The sequence below is a fragment of the Gymnoscopelus braueri genome, assembly GCF_963280865.1.
Source record: "Gymnoscopelus braueri genome assembly, chromosome: 19".
NCBI lineage: Eukaryota > Metazoa > Chordata > Actinopteri > Myctophiformes > Myctophidae > Gymnoscopelus > Gymnoscopelus braueri.
In genome coordinates, this window is record NC_137621.1 from 20,425,927 (window position 1) to 20,446,477 (window position 20,551).

At 44.5% G+C, this 20,551-nt stretch overlaps 1 protein-coding gene across 2 annotated transcripts in view; it reads right to left on the reverse strand.

Annotated features, from left to right (window-relative positions):
* LOC308074291 (fibroblast growth factor receptor-like 1) overlaps positions 1-14,463 on the reverse strand; it is a 29,353-nt gene extending 14,890 nt beyond the window's left edge. The window contains exons 1-2 of one of the 2 annotated variants that reach the window (XM_080413681.1): positions 14,169-14,463; positions 13,663-13,758 (exon numbers count right to left, since the gene is read on the reverse strand). In XM_080413681.1, coding sequence (XP_080269807.1) covers positions 13,663-13,747 — 85 coding nt within the window. In that variant the 5' untranslated portion in view covers positions 13,748-13,758; positions 14,169-14,463. Of the gene's footprint in view, positions 1-1,787; positions 1,958-13,662; positions 13,759-14,168 lie in introns of those variants that run through there. The other variant, XM_080413682.1, reaches the window with a different exon arrangement.
* Between the last annotated feature and the right edge of the window lie 6,088 nt (positions 14,464-20,551).

Genomic DNA, 20,551 nt, shown 5'->3' on the forward strand with positions numbered 1-20,551 from the left:
AGCTGACATGCAGGCATCTATGAAGAGCAATTAGAAAATGTCATAATGAACAAAAGAATCTAAAAACTGTTCTATGGGCCAATCGACTGAACACAAAGAAAGGACTCGAGCACTCAATTTGGTACTCAAGGTTTTATATTAGTAAATATATATATATATATATATATATATATATATATATATATATGTATATATATATATGTATATATATATATATATATATATATATATATATATATATATATATATATATATATATATATATATATATATATATATATATATATATATATACACACACACACACACACACACACACACACACACACACACACACACACACACACACACACACACACACACACACACACACGCACACACACACACACACACACGCACAATAATGTACAGAGGCCGCCAAGCTAAAGCAGCGTTCAGATGTGCTGGCATGGCTCTCCACATTCATTTTCTCTTTTACAAAACACCTGTGGGTTTGTAACAATGTGTACATGCATTTTTCTCCATTCCAGTGCTTTGGTCTTTATAGTCATTGCAAACACATCAATAAAGGGTTGGCTCGTCCGCTGACAGACGTTCCAATAGAGAACACCTGGGTCTGAACAAACCGCAATGAGAACAACTTGATGATGCACGCAACACAGTCAGTCCAACACAGCCAGAACGTGGTTATTTAAACTACACCAAACATCCTTGAAATGAAAGGGATTTTCTCTTTAAATCTCCAGCCAAACACAACATGTCTTGTGTATCAACAGCCCCTTTACACGCTATCAGACTGTAACGATTCAATACTTTTATAAACATGGATCCGGGAGAATTTGTCTTCAATATGCAGTATTTACACAAAGACTTAAAAGGCAGGGAAGGGGTGTAAGACAAATTAGAGACTGCTTCCTGTTTCTCAGCAGTGCTGGTGTTAAGCTTAATGTAAATACTCCATCGTGCGAGGGTATCGCTTGCCCAAAGGTCAACAACGTGTTGCATCATGACACGTTAACTTTGTGTATGTGTTATTTGGGGAAAGCAGCACCATTGTACTACAGGGTACATGACTTAGACTTTAGTCCAGCAGACCATGCAACAGCAGACCACATTAACATGGCAGCGGCACAGGGAAGAAAGCAAGTTTAATGGAACCGGTGCTTCTAGGGAAATATCATCCTACAGTGCATCTCTTAAAACCTCAGGGGCAGTTTTAGAGCACAATGGGATTTGTGTGCCCCACAGCCACAGTTCAAGTGAGGCAAAACAAGAGCGCAAATAAATTACATTAAAAAAGCAAGACAACAAAAAAGACACATGAAAGCCCGAAAACGAAACCCGGCACCAGTGACTTCACTTGGGACTCGAGGAGGTTGGGTGCAGGGGAAAGGTGAGGCAGGCACCATGGCATGGGGAGTGTGTGAAAGGCCAGTGCTTCTGTTCAGAGACCACTGTTGCGCCAGGCTATACATTTCACAAGCGGAGATAAAAATCGCCAGGAGAGAGAGCCACCCCAGCAATTCAAGAGTAGAGGCCAGGTGAGGGGGGGGGGGGTGAAAAGGGGAGGATGGGTGTGTGTGTGTGTGTGTGTGTGTGTGTGTGTGTGTGTGTGTGTGTGTGTGTGTGTGTGTGTGTGTGTGTGTGTGTGTGTGTGTGTGTGTGTTAAGAGAGAGAGAGAGAGAGTGTTCTGACAGCAGCGGGGAAGCGGAGGGGAAAGAATGCCGCCTTTTCTTACCCCTCCAGACGTCCTGCCCAGCGACTTCACCCAGTGTGGTAATCAATACCTTTTATTTTCCCCTCTCGGCTTTCCAATCAATAGATAAGACCAGGGTAAGACCAGCCAGGACAATGGCTCTTTCTTCGGCACCATCTGATGTGGGCTGAATAGCGACTGCTTCAGTGGTGGGAATGGTAGAGGAGTAGAAGCTATTGGGTGACATGAGAGTCCAGGAGACTAGAGAAAGAGCAAAGGGGGGTGGGGGGTGGGGTATAATTAAACAAAATGGGCTAAAAGAGAATAAGATGCTCTGGCCAATTTGGCTCATTAATGCAGATTCATTGGGATATATAGGGCCGTTTTTTTTACTTCAAAGCCAAAAAAGGAAGCAGCCTCTCTTCCCTTATTAAAACAAACATCAGTGAATCTGCTCTTGCTTCCTTCCCTAATGGCTCCAGAACAACAAGATCCCTGCCGACTCCATCAAACGAACGGAGGAAAAAAGAAAAGATGAAAAAAAAAAGAGAAATTACTCCAGCGTCATAAAGCTTCTGGAAACATCTCCATCACGCGGCCTGCTTCTAACAGGCCCTACTGTGGAGCCTTTGAACTCTGAGCTGCTATATTTCATTAGACGTGAATGCCTTCTACCGACCCCAGCTGCTTCCAATGGGGGAAAGGTGTGTGTGTGAGTGTGCAAGCATGTGTGTGCATGTGTCTACTACTTACAGTACATCTATGTCTATAGTGCATCACAGGACTGCCGGCTATATTCGCCGTACCTCCTGTCATCATGTGTGAAGGATTGCTCAGATTGCTTGAAAGCACGGAACACTTGCAAGCCTTCGACTCACGGATCGAGAGGATAATTTATAACAGGATACACTGGACCTGCAGTTTATATGCTGCACGATCGATTTCTAATAAAAACAATCAAAAACAATCCGGTTTTGTTGACTATATCCTCCATGTGTTCTACACAATCGGCACCGCCTGCAGCGTTGCAAACCACTGGCCTCGTCCTATCATAAAGAGCTCACAGTGAGTGGCTCTCTAGCTGCTTTATCTCACTCCATTAGGCTAAGGCATGGTGCACACACAGGGGCAGAGTGTGTGCTTAGGGCCACTTATCAGGGATACAGGCAAGAAGAGGGAGAGGGAGGGGGGGAGGAAGGGGAAGAGAAAATCTAGATAGGGAAAGATAGGAAGGGGCAGAGAGAGAGAGAGAGAGAGGGAGCAGAGAAGGAAAGCTACTAGAGAGGACAGGAGGTACCAGGAAGGGGCGAGCGAGCGGCTGTGGAAGAAAAGAGTCGGGGGCCACGGGTTAAAGGGAGGAGGGTTGATTTAGAGAGTGGCAGGGAGCAGAAGCTAAGATGGCAGAGAGACCTCCTTTAACACACAGCTCATAAAGAGTGGAGGGCAGCGGGGGGAGTGAAGGGGATTAGGTAAACCCATGCGGTAGTAACCAGGAATCCCAGCAATCTCACACCCCACTCCCTGGCCTGGGATCAGCCTCGGCCACATGACACAGTAAAGCAGCCCCTCTCTCTCTCTCTCTCTCTCTGTCTGAAGGCGTGTGTATGGCGTACACAACAGGGCACAGACGAGCACCTGTTTATCGCAGTCCTTATAATATGTTTGGAGATGGACGCAACGCATTGGCGACTACAAGACCACATTGTGGAGACGCTCGCACATGCACGGCTGCTCTGGCTGGCATGCCTGTGCGTGCTCACGCATGCGTACAAACACACACACACACACACACACACACACACACACACACAGACACACACACACACACACACACACACACACACACACACACACACACACACACACACACGCAAGTTTAGGAGAAAGCAATATAAAGGCTCATTAATCTGCACATAATCTTTCCTCCACCTGCCTTGTATTACCAGAGTGGGTTACAGATTAACTTACTTGAGATTAGTATTTAACCAAACAGTTCTTCTGGACTAAATTGGTTTGACAACAAAACCCCCTAGACTGTCTGTTATTCTGTTTGCCTGTCCGTCCCTTAGGTACACAGTCTTTGTGGTTTTGTGGACCTATCTGTCAACAGAGCAGGGGTGTTGACTGTGTACGATTCCCCTCACCCCTCTCCTGACTCCTCCGCAAAGCTAAAGCCTGATTTGTGATTATAGTCGCGATGCGTTGTGAGCTTGTAAATTGGCTATTTTCAGTGCGTGACACCCGCATGCAACTAATTATAAATCAGGCTTTACCGCACGACCTGCATCCAACTGATTGTGCCAGCGTGGGTCGACACAGTCGAGCCTCCACTCTGGAGGTGTGCAATCGGATACAGCTGTTTTATTGGTCGAGTCACTGCCGGTCGGCTGTGGTCAGGCAGGCAAGCGTAAAGACTGTAAACAAGGCCGGTTTGAGCCAGACATGCTGTCACCCGCAGACCAGTGTGTATGTGTATGTGCGTGCGTGCGTGCGTGCGTGCGTGCGTGCGTGCGTGCGTGCGTGCATCTCTGTCTATGTGTGTAACTTACACACATAGACAGAGATGCACGCACGCACACACGCACATACACACAGCACAGCACACCACAGCACACTTACACAGTGTAAGTGTGCTGTGGTCACAGGCAGTCCCACTAAAGTCACATCTGCAAAACGATGACGACCTGTCCTGGTACCGAGTGGCCCCTCCATCTCTCAGCCTCCCGTAACCCAACACCACTGTCTCTAGTCTGAGGACAGTCCAATCTCCATCACACTGGGAAGCGCTTTACAGCAGCACCTTTGTCAACGGGGCCCTTTCAAGGGCGACTCAGTGACAGAATGTGATGTAGCAGGAGTGTTTGGTGCAGAAAGGAGCGATTCAGGGAGGCAGGGAGGGGACAGACTGGGGGAGAGGTGGGGGGTGGGGTGCCAGGGTGACGAGACAACAAGAGAGAGAGACCAGGGAAAGGGGGAGATGTGCACGGAGACAGAGGTGGTGGTGGTGGTGGTGGTGGGGGGGCTAAAGCTCTCACTGACAGCAGTGGGGCCCCTCGACAATCCCAGAATATTGTCTGAAATCAATCTGTCAGCGCAGGGCCGTTGTGCTTGTCATTATGTGGTGGTACCCGCCCTTTCACAGTGACAATTTGTTCAGCGCTTTACCGGTTCACCTTACGCCCAGCGAGTCCCACAAAGGTCACTGCCCTCAATCCGTCTCTGTCTGCCAGCCTGTCTGTCTCCATCTCTCTCTTTCTCTCTCTTTCTCTCTCCCACTCCAGCTTATGACCTTATCTTCCTCAATAATCGACCTTGCTCGCTGGGTTACGACGTTCTTTAACTGGCGCAACTTACGTTTAGAGCTTAAATGACAAGAACGGAGGCACTGCTGTAATTATTTGCAACAGAACTTGAGTCACACATACAGCAGTGTTGTGGAAACCAACGCATAAAAGAAGGCTAGCTAATAATGAATCACCATCCAGAAACCTTATAATAACTGAATCACCATGAGCAGCAGACTAGGTGCATCATGGTCAGAGTCGGATCCAAAGTCCAAATTCACGTCCCCGTGCATGAGGAAATCAAATCAGTTTCACTGCATGGTGCGGGATTCCAGTCTGGTGTAGCAGTAGCCTGGCTATAAAAAATGACAGATTATACTGAGCTTCTGAAATGATTTTTCCTCTCCTCTCTCCTGTCCCATTCCACTCCTAAAGTCAAAGCGGGGACATATTTTTCCATTCATTATAAACCTACAGTAATAGGTCCCTTGCCTTTACAATTCTTTGCCTTTGCTCTGAGAGAGACAGACGGACGGACGGACGGACGGACGGACGGACGGACGGACGGACGGACGGACGGACGGACGGACGGACGGACGGACGGACGGACGGACGGACGGACGGACGGACGGACGGACGGACGGACGGACGGACGGACGGACGGACGGACGGACAGAGAAACAGAGAAACAGAGAAACAGAGAAACAGAGAGAGACAGAGAGCGAGAGTAAGACAGAGACAGAGACAGAGAGAGAAACAGAGAGGTACTGAAAGTGAGTTTGAATTAATTCCGACAGCCTACAATCTCATGAAACCGCCCTTTTTGACATACTGTGACTGGTAATCACCCAAGCCAGTCTCTTTGTACTCTTAATCAATAGGGACTATGCAAGGACAATTTCCAAGCTCTGTCAAAAGAATTCTTAATGAAAAACAAAGTGGAAGTGAGAAAGGCAGAAAGCCATGTGAGGTCTCATTGAAGCCCATCGGAGGCAAACTGAAAGCGAGGTCCGACGGAGGGGGGGGAGAACTTGGAAGGAGGGTCCGGGGTGCGTGTTCGTGGCAGCGAAGGCCTCATTCAGGCCTCGTTATTCCAAGCATCCTTTTGCCTCAGCTTTCTTCAGGCTCAGCCAGCCATTGCTGTTGCCACCATAACTTTCAATCAACCTTTTAACTGGAGAACAAAACACATGGAAGAGGAGGCAGGAGGGAGGTGGGAAGGGAGAGGGTGGATGGGCGGGTCCGAACGGCTGGTGACTCTTAATGAAACATTCAGAAGAAAGAGGAGAGAAGAGAAATGACGAGGAAAAACAAGGAAAAACTATAGCAGCGAAGATATATATATATATATATATATATATATATATATATATATATATATATATATATATATAGAGAGAGAGAGAGAGAGAGAGAGAGAGAGAGAGAGAGAGAGAGAGAGAGAGAGAGAGAGAGAGAGTTTATAGTATATAGAGTATAGTATAGTAATACAGTAATTCATAACTTGAAATAAGTAATTCATGAAACTCCCAAAGACAATGGTTAACCTTGAGGACTGAATGTCTGGGAATGACTGGAGGCACACAAATGTAAACTATGAGAGGTCATTCATCTTCACATCACATGCAACAGGTACCTCTGTGATTTGGAATTCTGATAAGTAAAGATAAACCCGGAGCAGCCTGGACTCAAACAGGCTGCGGCAAGCACAGAAAACAAGTATACAAGATGGAGCTGTAGATTATATTTCTACAGTTATATCAATCCGTTATTCATCAACACCACAATGAAAAGACTTGCCCTAACCTGTGAAGTCCAAACAACAAGTCTAACATCAAGTGCACGGAGAGAAAACAGATGATTGTTTGTGTGTATAATGTATGGGTATGTAAATACAGTATACATTCGTATGTGTGTATGTATGTATAGTATGTAATACAGTACATATACATTTGTATGTGTGTAAGTATGCATATACAATAGATGTGTGTCCAGTGTGTAGCTATGCATATGTATATGTATGTGTTTACTGTACCGTACCTTATCTATGTGTATCCTCACACCTCTACTGATTTTTCATTTGTATGAGATGTTGTTTTCTATGTTGTTTTATTGTATTTATTATATTTTTATTGATCTGTTCTATTTGAATGTACTGTGTGCTGAGACACCCGGTGGGAACTGTGCACCTTAAATAAACGCTGCCTTGCTTTGACTTTATTTGCCATGGCTTTCTCTATAGCGTTGTTTTTGCAGCCATGCTCGATGCAGATGTAAGAGAGGAGGGCACATGGAGGATCAAGACATGCAGCGAGAAGAACCTATGTGGATGGAGAAGCAATGTGGGAGAGAAAAGAGGAACAGAGTTGCAGCGAGAGAGGAGATGAGAGGGTGGGAGCCATGATATCTGCCCCGTCTGCAGCCCCCATGTCCAGGCATAAATCCACATGTTAAAATTTACAGGAGAACAGGCCTGGCTTCTCCTGTTGAGGGGGTTAGAGAGGGGAACCATGAGATTCTCATCATTTCACTCACTAAGTGACTGAGTGAACAGCTGCAGAACACAAAGCGACAGGGGGAATGGTGGTGGTGGTGGGGGGGGGGCTTCACTCCTTGAAAGAAAAAAAAGAGAGAAAAAAAACGACTACTACGGATCGGAGCAGAGTGGGAGCAGAGAGAAGAAGGAGGCTGAGAAAGAAGGGTTGCGCAAGACAAACACTTCCCACTGTGGAACTGAAATGTTATTGTAAGGTCACTTGTAAGGTTCCAGCAGGGCGGCCCCCTTACCCCCACCTATATACAGGCTCTCTTCCAATGGCTAAAGACCCTTCTCTCTGGCCAAGGGTGTAGCACAGCAGCCCCTGGCCTTGGCAGCCTCAGACAAACCATGGAACGGCTTTGAAACATCACATCAACAACAACTTGGAAGACCATGGAATATCTAAAGAACATTTTTATATTCTAATTAGACAGGAACCTTACCAAAATGTTTGAAAACGCAGTCAGTTCAGAATCAGTTGTTCTGAACTATGCTTGGTCAATTGTGCTAACCGAACAGAGAGGTCAATTATCATTTGAATGGTGACAGGCTGACAGCTTCGTGGCACTTTGTAAGGAGTTCCATGGGTTTTGTGAAGGTTAACGGGGGCAAAAGGAATTCTATTTAACAGAACCTGACTCCATTCTGCCAACAGGAAGAGTGTGTGTGGTCTGAAACCACATCCACAGCCAACTGGCCAAACAAACTAATGAGCATTGTATACAGCGAGACCTTCATATTATTCACTCAGTTTTTCCAAAAATGCTATCGCATGAGAGCATTAGCATACAGCTGAAAATACCAGGAGACAGATAACGCCCCCTTGAAATCCCATATGAATGCTAATTGAAGTGTCCATTAAAAGTCAGTCAATGAGGGAGGGTTACTCACAGGGATTATATGACCCCGCTAAAGTAAACACCCGCTGACCTTCATTATGGCTACTTATCACAGCTCCCCTCCTCTCTGCAACCCTTTCCTTTCTTTCCCCTCCGAGGAGTGAGGTTTGACACATTCCTCTCTCAAAACGTTTCCTCTAACTTTCACAGATTTGGCGGGGTCACTAGGGTGCAGGGGGAGTGAGAGATGGGGACCAGTGTGTACTGTTGGCAGCCTGCGGTCGCAACACCACCACCACAACAATGTATGGTCTCCATCAGGATCACAGAAACTGGGAATATTATTTCCACCTGGTTATAATGGAGATTCAGTTGGGAGAGAATAGCCGCTGGTATACCTCTGAGGTTTTCAAATTGCCTTCTGCTCCTTGGATATCTCATTATCATGACTTTTCACAGAGCAATTTCACCATGCTTAATAAAACACACACACACACACACACACACACACACACACACACACACACACACACACACACACACACACACACACACACACACACACACACACACACACACACACACACACACACACACACACATTCAGATGTGCACTAAATGCGTGCCACAAGCTCATTCTCTTAACTTCTTCTCACGCACCTCTAAATGGCAGGCCGTCAGTAAAGCAAGTCCCTCGTCCACAGTGTACTCTAATAGACGGCAAATAAGCCCCGTCTACGGGGATGAGGAGTGTTTAAAATTAATTACTGTTGCCATGTCCAACCTGGGGGACCACAGCACATAATAATCCGTCCATTGTTCCCTGCAAATGGACCCAGACTCAGTAAATAGGGGGGTTATGGAGAGCATGGAAAGGCTGGGTGGGAGTAAAGGTCAGATTATGCCTTGCTTTAACGACGGCACATTAACTTAATTCACTTCCCTCGACTTTACACTGGTAATAAACGAGAGGAAATGCAAAGAGAGGCACGGATAAGAGAGGTTGGTACATGTGTAAGGGGGGACGGCAGAAAGGACTTGTAGTTTGTCTGGTCATAAATTGGTTTGGGTAACACAAAGCACTCTGAGGTGCTGTATCAAGCAGTCACACAGTAAAGAATTGGAATGGAGTGGAGTTTGTATCTATACAGTAAAATGACGTCACCGCAAGTCCTATTTGTGTTGTCATTAGTAAAACCAAATTCAAACATGAAACTGTTTTTTTTCTTCACAATCGATCTACAAGCTTACAATGCGTTGCATCACATTTTTATTTTTATTAAGGTAAGCAGTCTGTGTCAAGGAATGTTTTGCTAAAGGGAATAAAAATAACGTTTTATTTTATTTTATATATAAATAGGGACGCCAGGGTGAAAGTGGTTAAACCCTGGGCTTTAGTTAGCATGATAAAAATGCAACACAAAAACTCCTGGGAGTGTAAAAATTGACACAATATTAATGTGTACACAGTAGTACTTTCTAAATGCCTCTGTCTTTCTCTCCCCATCTGTCCACTCTCCCCCACCTTCTCCAGATGGACCCATGTGCCAAAACACTACCGTGTTTTACCTTCTTACTGTTCAGACCCTATTTAAAAAATAAGAGGACTTTGGGGTATTTGGTTACTGAGAAACTAGCCTCATTACGTTTAAAGGAAATGGAAAACTGTGTGGGAGCCAAATGGCCTTGTGATTTTAAAGGCCCTTGGCATACAATTTATCTCATAGTACCTTCTTGTTATGGAGCCATGATGTAACTCTGCTATAAAATGTATATTTTCCAAAAGGTTTGCAGAGCAGTTTTGTATGCTCTAAATCTCTCCAGATGGCTCCAAAGGTGTAGATGAGTATACATGTGCCTAGTGTTAAAACCGTAAAATTGAACTGAGTCGTGTTAGTGACAACACAGCGGCTGCGTACGTTAGTCACGGTCTAAGCTTTCCTTCCCCCCAAAATATTCACTAGTGCTGTAACTGGTAGATGTATCTGCCTGTTCTGAAGAAGAAAAAAATACATTTTAAAACATCTCAATTTGGTTTCAATCACAAAAGATCCAAGATTCAAGAGATTTTAGTCATCACATGCTCATACATGTGTAGTGAAATGTTGGTATGGAAGATTCAGCCAGACTGTTCTAACAATGTCCAACATTTAAAATACAAGGTATAATACAAGTATTGTGATAGAAAATGAGTAATACAACAATGACGTGTGTGAATGTGGTCAATTGTATGTCGTACACACATAGCCCCTGGTCAATAGTAGAGACACCTCAAGTCTCTCTCGTCTGCCCTGAGTGCAGCTCTGCAAAGCACACAGCAAGTCCATATATCCTGCCTGCTGCATTCCACAGCTAGTGTACCACAGCGGTCCCCTGGTCTGTCACCACATTAGAAGGTCTGCTGGGACACATCAGTAGGCACCCCCCCCCCCCCAGCTGCTGGGAGCTTGTGGGGTAACAGATGGGGGAGGAAGGGAGCTTGGAGGAGGCATGGGGGTTCTGAGGGGGTTCTACGTAACAATAGTTACGTCCTGAAACTCAAGTTCTGTGAAAGGTGTGTGAACATGTGCTTGTTTGTGTGTGCGTGCGTGCGTGCGAGAGTGTGTGTGTGTGTGTGTGTGTGTGTGTGTGTGTGTGTGTGTGTGTGTGTGTGTGTGTGTGTGTGTGTGTGTGTGTGTGTGTGTGTGTGTGTGTGTGTGTGTGTGTGTGTGTGTGTGTGTGTGTGTGTGTGTTGGGGTAGACTTGGATCTGGGTGGACTCAGATCTGATCTGATCGAGCAACAGCAGCAGGCTTGAAAACGTTAACTCACTCTAACTTATTGTCAACAGAGGAACATTTGATAAATGCTGTAAATGCTGTAAAATAACACTTGAAATGTGTTTTCTACTGTTTCACACATAAGCCAGAAGGGCCACATCATCTTGTATAATTTCATTTGCATTTGTCTAAGATGTCATCATACACTGTTAAATTTTATGGGGACAGTTTTACTGCTGTCTCAGCCTCTGCTTCTCCAGGAAAGCACATGTCTCTCATCAGAACCACTGACTGTATTTAAAAAAATATCAATGCAGAGCTGATACAATTGGATCATAAACACAGACTCCGCTGTATCATCACTTCCTGTCAAAATATTGGCCATATATAATACAGACTCGTTCATAGACCGACTAATCTAGACATCACTCAAAACCATCTCACGGGCTGTCGGCCAACTATGTATCTGTCTGTGTTTCAGCTGTTTCTATCTCCGATCGCTTCCAGAGAGGAAATATGAAAAACATACTGCATACTTTTTTTTTTTTTTTTGTGCTGCAACCAGTCAGTGAAGATCCCCACCGATAAATCATCCAGCCGATGAGGCGTGCTCCTTTTTTCTCAACACAGATGGACTCCCCTGTTGGTTTTCTCCTCTTCCTGACATCTGTTAATCAGTAAACATACATAATTGCCTGTCTAATCTTATTTAGCCTTCACGTCTTGTTTACTTTTGGTTTATCCGTACTGTGAAGGCTCGGTGACCATGCTGTGAATGAGCCATTGTGTGCGTCTGCGAGCCCATAGATCTAATCTCCCTTTTTCTAAACCGCCGCCGGCCCCCCTACCTGCCCCGTTACCAAACGCCCTGATAACCACATGCAGGTATTGTACCCACTGTACTGGACGCCTCTTGAATTTGCTGCCATGCCGAGCAAAAAAGACGAGGAGTGAGGCTGCAGAGCATGTTTTGTTTCCACCGGGGAATTCTCTCTGAATTACACATTTCTCCCATTAAGCACGCAATTTTTGATGATTACGAATGATCTGAAGACAGGTCAACTAGCACCACGTGAGTTATCACTGATATACAAAGTATTTGCTGGCAACCACAATGAGGTCTACACACACACACACACACACACACACAGACACAGACACACACACACACACACACACACACACACACACACACACACACACACACACACACACACACACACACACACACACACATTCAGATGTGCACTAAATGCGTGCCACAAGCTCATTCTCTTAACTTCTTCTCACGCACTTCTAAATGGCAGGCCGTCAGCAAAGCAAGTCCACACACACACACACACACACACACACACACACACACACACACACACACACACACACACACACACACACACACACACACACACACACACACACACACACACACACACACACACAGTCTTTTCGTGAGAGACTGTCCCTTAGCCAATCCCAGGAGAGTAGGACTGTAATACTGTGACTGGTGTTCCTTCACCCTGGGAAGATGGATGTGTTTGTTTGACTTAGCCCTAATGAATACACACTCACGCACGCACGCACGCACACACACACACACACACACACACACACACACACACACACACACACACACACACACACACACACACACACACACACACACACACACACACACACACACACACACCCCCACACACACACACACACACACACACACACACACACACACACACACACACACACACACACACACACACACACACACACACACACACACAACTTAAAAGATCACACACTGTGGGGGTATGCATTGGCTTGCCCTCTCTCTTTCCCCATTGTTGATTTTGGGCTCTATTTATTTATTTATTTCAAGTTCCCTTCTCTTGCTTCTCAGTGTGAAGAAGTTGGATCCAGCTGAGACTTTCTTCAGGTACACAACAAACCACAGCCCTTCAACTACATTTATACTATAAGTATTATAGCGCTGGGTATTGGCATATACTGTAACTCATGATATGATACATATCCTGATTCTCGATACAGGAGTCACGATGCGATACGTATCCCAATACTATGCACATGACCAAAATGCCACAAGTGCATTTTTATTCCAAATATGGGCTTTGAGAATGGCAGAGGCTAGCTTTAGTTGCCACTTTTCATGTCCTCTACGATCACAGCTGACTTTGTTCTCCCTCTTGTAGAGCGATATGCCAGTATGTAGGGTAGGGCTTAGTAACACAAATGCACCACTCAAACCCTTGGCTAATTGGAGGCCCCTTCCCTTTTCCCTCTACACCAAATCTCTTAATTGAAAATAGCTGGTCTACAAGCTGCATTGGGATGTGTTGTGAGCTTGTAGATCAGCTATTTTTGCCAAATGTTAGCACCAGAATAGGGATGCTAGGGTTGTTAATTAAAAACAAACAAAAACTATCAAACACAAACAAATACTATAATAAAGGACTATAGATACGACAGGGCATCACCGATATGCACAGCAAATTATAAAGAAAGAAAGAAAATCTCAAAAAGATGTATCTCACCTCTTGCACAGTTGGTGAGTAAAACAGCTTCAAAGATGAGCAGCACAATCTTCAGGACTCCCATCCTGATCAAAGGCAACTTCATGTTGTCCAAATCTGAAACACACATGATCCAATCAACACCCAATAGTACATTAATGTAAAAGTATTATGTTCTCTCATATGATTACATTGTTCATACTAACCTATATGAAATACAAGCATTACATTACCTTACATTAGCTAAGGCATACTCTATAGCATAAGACAACTCCATTAAATGGAAAATGTAGGCTATTATTGAAAGTGGTAGCCTATTCATTCAGTTTATATCATAGGAAAATCATCTATTTCAGTGTATATTAGCCTATAGATTACTGAAAAACAAAACAACTTGTTTATTCAACAAAATGCCAATAGGCTTTACTTGCTGTAAACGATTGTACTCCTAGCCTGTATAGAATAAATGCAATAGATTTAAAATTGCAAGGGGTTTTTCCCCCCAAAAAAACATTGTAATAACATACCTGAATATTTAATAAATGAAGCTATCACCGTATCAACCTCTGGACAGAACTGTGTTTATGTGAAATCCGCAGAGTGTCCATGAATCAACTGACAGTGGCCGAGACTCCTTCGACCGCGGAGAGGCTGGAATAATAACAGTAGACGCGCACTCTCTCTCGGTCAGAGAAATAACGGACTTCAGGAGAAATGTCAAACTATCTCCATCTGAACATGTAAAAGAAAACACGCACACATTTATAGAGCCCGCTAAATCCGTTCCTTGATGTTAATGGAAGTCTGGATCTCAGCAGCAGTCCCACACTGTGAGTGACTTTTACAGTAACGCACTGCAGAGCGACTTGTCCATCCCAAGCCTCAACTTGTGACCAATCAGCTGCCAGGCTGGACACATCTATCATCATCATGTTAACTCCTTCTCTCTCGCTGAATCCCCCCCATGCCCCTGGTCAGCGTTGCCATGTCTGCTTATTATAAGCGACTTGGGCTTGTTTTTCTGTAAAGTTGCTTGTAAATATTGTAGTTGCGGGTTGCGTTTTTTTTTTGGGCCTTCTTTCTAAGGTGTAGTTGCTTATTTGGGCTTGTTTCCATTTATTTATTTTTTTCATTTTTAAACCAGTGGTTCTCAAATATTTTCAGGTCAAGGACCCCAAAATTAAAAATGTAAATTAGAAATACCCCAAATATGTATTCGTCCCTAACCCCTCATCTGAAAATGTTTTGTGCCAGGGACTCCCGCACCAGATTTGTGTTACTTATACTAGAATGTTTCAAAAAATATTTCACATTCTATTTTGAAAATAGCAGATCTACAAGCTCACAACGCGCTTGTAGATCGGTATTTTTTAAATAGCCAATATAGGTTTAAAGTGCTCGTGTGGCACTGGCATGGTCACTTCTTTTGGGCTAGACCTGATTGCTTATTTGTTCTCTCACAAAATCTGGCAACACTGGCCTCACTGGTTCTCAAAGTGGGGTCCGGGGAATGGGATATTAATTTGGGCCCAGTAACCTTTGTTTAAAACTATCATACTACCCACGTTGCACCAAATCCAAATGATTTCTCATTTCCAAAGGCTCAAAAGGAAAGCAAAGCCACCGTTTAAGCTAATATTTTACACACCGTTCCCAGTTCCCACAGCGGTGCAAATCATGGATGTGTAGTGTAGTGCCAGTGGTTCTCAAAGTGGCCGGGACGGACCCCCAGGGGTCCTTGAGGGGGTTTCAGGGGGTCCCCAGCAAAAGTAGTTAATATAGCATCACAATAATGTTAACCACTTTATCCATTTATATTAATTGGCTATTCAAAAATAGCAGATCTACAAGCTCACAGGGCGTCACTTCGTGCCACACTGCGAGCTTGTAGGCCTACATCTGCCATTTTTGAACACTTTTGAAAAACTTTTTGTAGATTTTCTGAATTTTTGTAACATGAATCTTCTCTTTTGGGGGTCCCTGGCACAAAGCATTTTCACTTCAGATGAGGGGTCCGCGGCCAAATACATATCAATTTGGGGCTCCTTGGCACGAAGAAGTTTGAGAACTACTGTGTTAGACTGTTCCTTACTAGTAAATCTTCCTTACTAGTAAAAGTTTGATTAGCCTACTATATGATTTGTTGGTCAGCAGGCAATAAACCGCATGCAGTTTGTTGTGCTGCCACCCAGTGGCTACAATCATCCTTTAAAATCAGACACAACAGCTGTCACATAACTACCTCTGTAGGCTATTTAGTAGGCCTATTTAGATTTCCTCTTCTTGCTCTATTTATTTAGGCTATTTTAATCTCAGGAGAGTATGGTTATTGTATGTCTTTAAATCAATGTCTATGAATTGAATACACAGGACCTCGGAATCACAATCAGAATCAGTTTTATTGTCACATCACAGGTTTAGAGTAAAAAAGTGGGTGAAATTCGTTTTCGTGCATAGGTCCCATCATATCGTTATTTCTATAGAAAACAATAAGAAGGGGAAGAAGAAGAAGAAGGTGCGTGAGCATAGCAGCAGACGTACAGACTAGTAGCCTATACTGTGCATGATATACTGTACTAAACTTATAGGTGCAAAATGTCAGTGCGTGTCGTGTCGACCGCATAATCCACATAAAGTAGACTGACGTACAGTATGTCACGTACTGGTGGTATAGGCTATAATCCGCAAGTAGGTCCATGAGGAAGAGCAAAGAAAAAAAGTCAAGTCACTTGACGTTGTCCCTGGTATAAGCCACAGGTAGGTCCAAGGAAGAGCAAAGGTCCGAGACCAGCCTGACAGCATAGCCTGTCTGTCATCAGGCTCATGCCTTGTTCAGCAGTCTGACTTGACGGCAGCCGGGTGAAAACTGTTCCAAGAACATGACCTCAATGTAAACAAGTCGGACAAGGCCTTAGGACTTTTTGTGTTATCCTTTTAGCATTATTGTATGATTGTACCTCTGTACTATTTTGCTGTTAATGAAGTATTCAATCAATCAAACCTGATTGGCGACCACCAGGTGCTTCAGTGCAGCAGAGCCATCCACATGACGACGCCAAATATCCACCAACACAGGGATAATACTGTCCCATAGCAGAAGCTCTCAGTCAGAGCTCATTATAATTAATTGTTCATTTAAGCTCATTTCAGCTATTTGCATCGGTATATATCACATAATACGGGGACCAACGTTATGTACTCCTGTGTGTTGTGTCGGCTTGTGCGTGTGGCCTGGAGGATGGGTTGTTGTTGATGGAGTCCAGTGACTCCAGTCTTGTATCGGGCGCCCTCTCCTGGCCGGTATGGGCCAACGATTTGGATAAAAAGTCAGAGTGGGCAACTTAGGTCAAGGACCAGTCTTTACGAGATGATAGGCGTGGAGCTCGTAAAAATGTAATAAAAAGAAGGCGTGGATCTCGTGTTGTGCCAAAAGGTGCTTATCCCCATCACAATGTGTTCCCCCTTCAGCATAAGGCATATGGGTCTATTTTAGGCATGTCAAATTGTGACATATTGACTCAAATACATTATGGCCACATTCTGAGATTCTGCCCCATTCTAGCCATTGGTTCGGTTTAGTATTATTTCTTGGATTACAAGAAAACCTTCAAAGAAGTCATATTAGGCTATGTGACACCAAACTTTGCAAAGAACCTAACGTATAAAGTCAGATAGATAAGCAGCTGCAGATACAGCAAATGTTCAATAATGAACTATTAACGTTGTTCAATCACTTCAGTGCTTCAGTCTCTTGACCTCTTGAACCATGAAACTCAGGGTAAAGTACAAATCTGTACTAACTGTTATTCCTATGGCTTAAGATTAGCCATATATCACCATGTGTGTGTGTGTGTGTGTGTGTGTGTGTGTGTGTGTGTGTGTGTGTGTGTGTGTGTGTGTGTGTGTGTGTGTGTGTGTGTGTGTGTGTGTGTGATATCATATACAATTCTGCTCATCCCTGATTTTACTGATGTCATTTTGACCGTGATCTTATTGACCAAAATATCTTTGGCATGTAATTCCCGCAGTTTCATGAAAATCCATTCACTTCTCCGTAAAAAAAAAAAGGAGCATATAGGTTGGCTATTTTCGTGCACAACACCGACAAACAATGGAGCATAAATTGAGCTATAATGGGTTTGTGAGTGTAGTGATGCTGTCAGGGCCGGACTGGGACCAAAATTCAACCCTGGCATTTTGGTCCGAAACAGCCCACCACCCCCCGCACCGTTTTGTCAACGGGGGGGTTCACTGTTTTAACCCTATGTAAATTATGCCACTGCTGTAAAGCATCCCAGCCCAAACATTAACGTAACTAATAATTGGGCCGCGCGACCCAGAAATGACCGTAATAATCACAACACAGGAGCAAAAATACAAAAAAATTAAATACAAAAAAAACGTCTTAATTTTAATTTTTGGGTGGCCCACAGGCCCAGCGGGCCACCGGGCATATGCCGGTGGGCGGCATGCGATGTCATAGTTGCACACTGGGGAGTGTGCGCATGAGCGTGTGCAAAAACTGTGCATGCACGCACGCACGCACGCACGCACGCACGCACGCACGCACATGCACACACACACACACACACACACACACACACACACACACACACACACACACACACACACACACACACACACACACACACACGTGTGTGTGTGTGTGTGTGTGTGTGTGTGTGTGTGTGTGTGTTTGTTTGTGTGTGTTTCAACCATAGCCTACAGACTAGTCAAATCTAATGGCCCATTAATGGTTTGAGTGTGGACTAGCTGGATCTCTGCCCTCACACCCTCCTCTCCAGCATCGGGGTGTTGATCTCTGCAGTGTTGCTAGCTCCGCTGTGCGTCTACGTACAGTAGGTGGTGTGTCTATTTCCCCTCCTACAGCTTCGCCTTGGCTTGGCTCGCACAGCCAAGGTTTGCTCGTCACGATGCCATCAGTTCCTGGTGACAGACTTCAGACTCATCGTTCTCCCTCTGACCTTGTCTCTGACCCGTAGATAGAGGCCTCCGTAGAAATGAGGTCCATGCATGTTTTAGCTGTGGTCTGCCCATGTGACATCAAGTGCCATGGAAACTATTAATGTAACAATGTATCTTGTGTGGGTTTGGTCAGGGGAGGAAATAAATGAAAAATGGAAGGACACTGGCAGAAGCAACGCCCATGTAAGGTGGACTACCAACCTCCCACGCACTCCCACGAGATTAGGCCATAATGCACCTCTGTCTGCCCATCCAGGACCAAGTGTCATTCTGCTATTCCACTTTGAAGGAACGCAAGCGTTTCTGCGACTGCGATTTCTGCGAGAGCAACAAATAATGGCAGAGGTAATACCCTTTTCCCCCTACATATTATCCTAATTTTGAATTGATATACTAGTAGTGTGCGTGTGTGTGTGTGTGTGTGTGTGTGTGTGTGTGTGTGTGTGTGTGTGTGTGTGTGTGTGTGTGTGTGTGTGTGTGTGTGTGTGTGTGTGTGTGTGTGTGTGTGTGTGTGTGTGTGTGTGTGTATATGTGTTGAGGGAGAAGAGAAAAAGAAGGGGAGAGATAGATAAGAGAAAAAGGAGAGGGAGAGAGATTCAGTTAATCAAATGGTGCTTCAGTTTATAGAACAACGCACTAGAATACAGAACCTATAAAGAACAGTACAGTGGTTGAACAGCTCTTTGTATGACAGAGGTTCTTTGTTTATATAGCAGTGGTTCTCAAACTGGGGTCCGGCTTATTAAATCAGCTGTTTTCGGCCCTCGAAACCGTACAGAGCACAGTGATAGAAGACTCTTTTGAACATAGCCGATCTACAAGCTCACAATGCGCATTGTGAGCTTGTAGATCTGCAATTTTCAAATGGCTGTATTTATAGGGCTGAAGTGGTTAGTGTGTTTTGTACTAATAATCAAAATCTACAAAGTAACTAGTAACTGAAGTTTTTATATCATTGTAGTGGAGTAAAATAACAATATTTTCCTCCTGAGATGTAGTGGGGTAGAAGTAAAAGTATTGAAAATTGTAAACACTGAAGAAAGTAAAAAATATCTCAAAATTGTATATAAGTACAGTACTTGAGTACATGTACTTAGTTACTTTACACCAATGGACAGAGCACAGTGGTGGACAAAGTACTCAACCCGTAGAGTCAAAGTATAGATATTCCTGAAATATTACAAGTTGAAAAAGTGATGTGTCAAATTTGTACTTGAAAGAAAAACTTCGAAGAACTCTGCCCTCACACCCTCCTCTCCAGCATCGGGGTGTTGATCTCTGCAGTGTTGCTAGCTCCGCTGTGCGTCTACGTACAGTAGGTGGTGTGTCTATTTCCCCTCCTACAGCTTCGCCTTGGCTTGGCTCGCACAGCCAAGGTTTGCTCGTCACGATGCCATCAGTTCCTGGTGACAGACTTCAGACTCATCGTTCTCCCTCTGACCTTGTCTCTGACCCGTAGATAGAGGCCTCCGTAGAAATGAGGTCCATGCATGTTTTAGCTGTGGTCTGCCCATGTGACATCAAGTGCCATGGAAACTATTAATGTAACAATGTATCTTGTGTGGGTTTGGTCAGGGGAGGAAAGAAATGAAAAATGGAAGGACACTGGCAGAAGCAACGCCCATGTAAGGTGGACTACCAACCTCCCACGCACTCCCACGAGATTAGGCCATAATGCACCTCTGTCTGCCCATCCAGGACCAAGTGTCATTCTGCTATTCCACTTTGAAGGAACGCAAGCGTTTCTGCGACTGCGATTTCTGCGAGAGCAACAAATAATGGCAGAGGTAATACCCTTTTCCCCCTACATATTATCCTAATTTTGAATTGATATACTAGTAGTGTGCGTGTGTGTGTGCGTGTGTGTGTGTGTGTGTGTGTGTGTGTGTGTGTGTGTGTGTGTGTGTGTGTGTGTGTGTGTGTG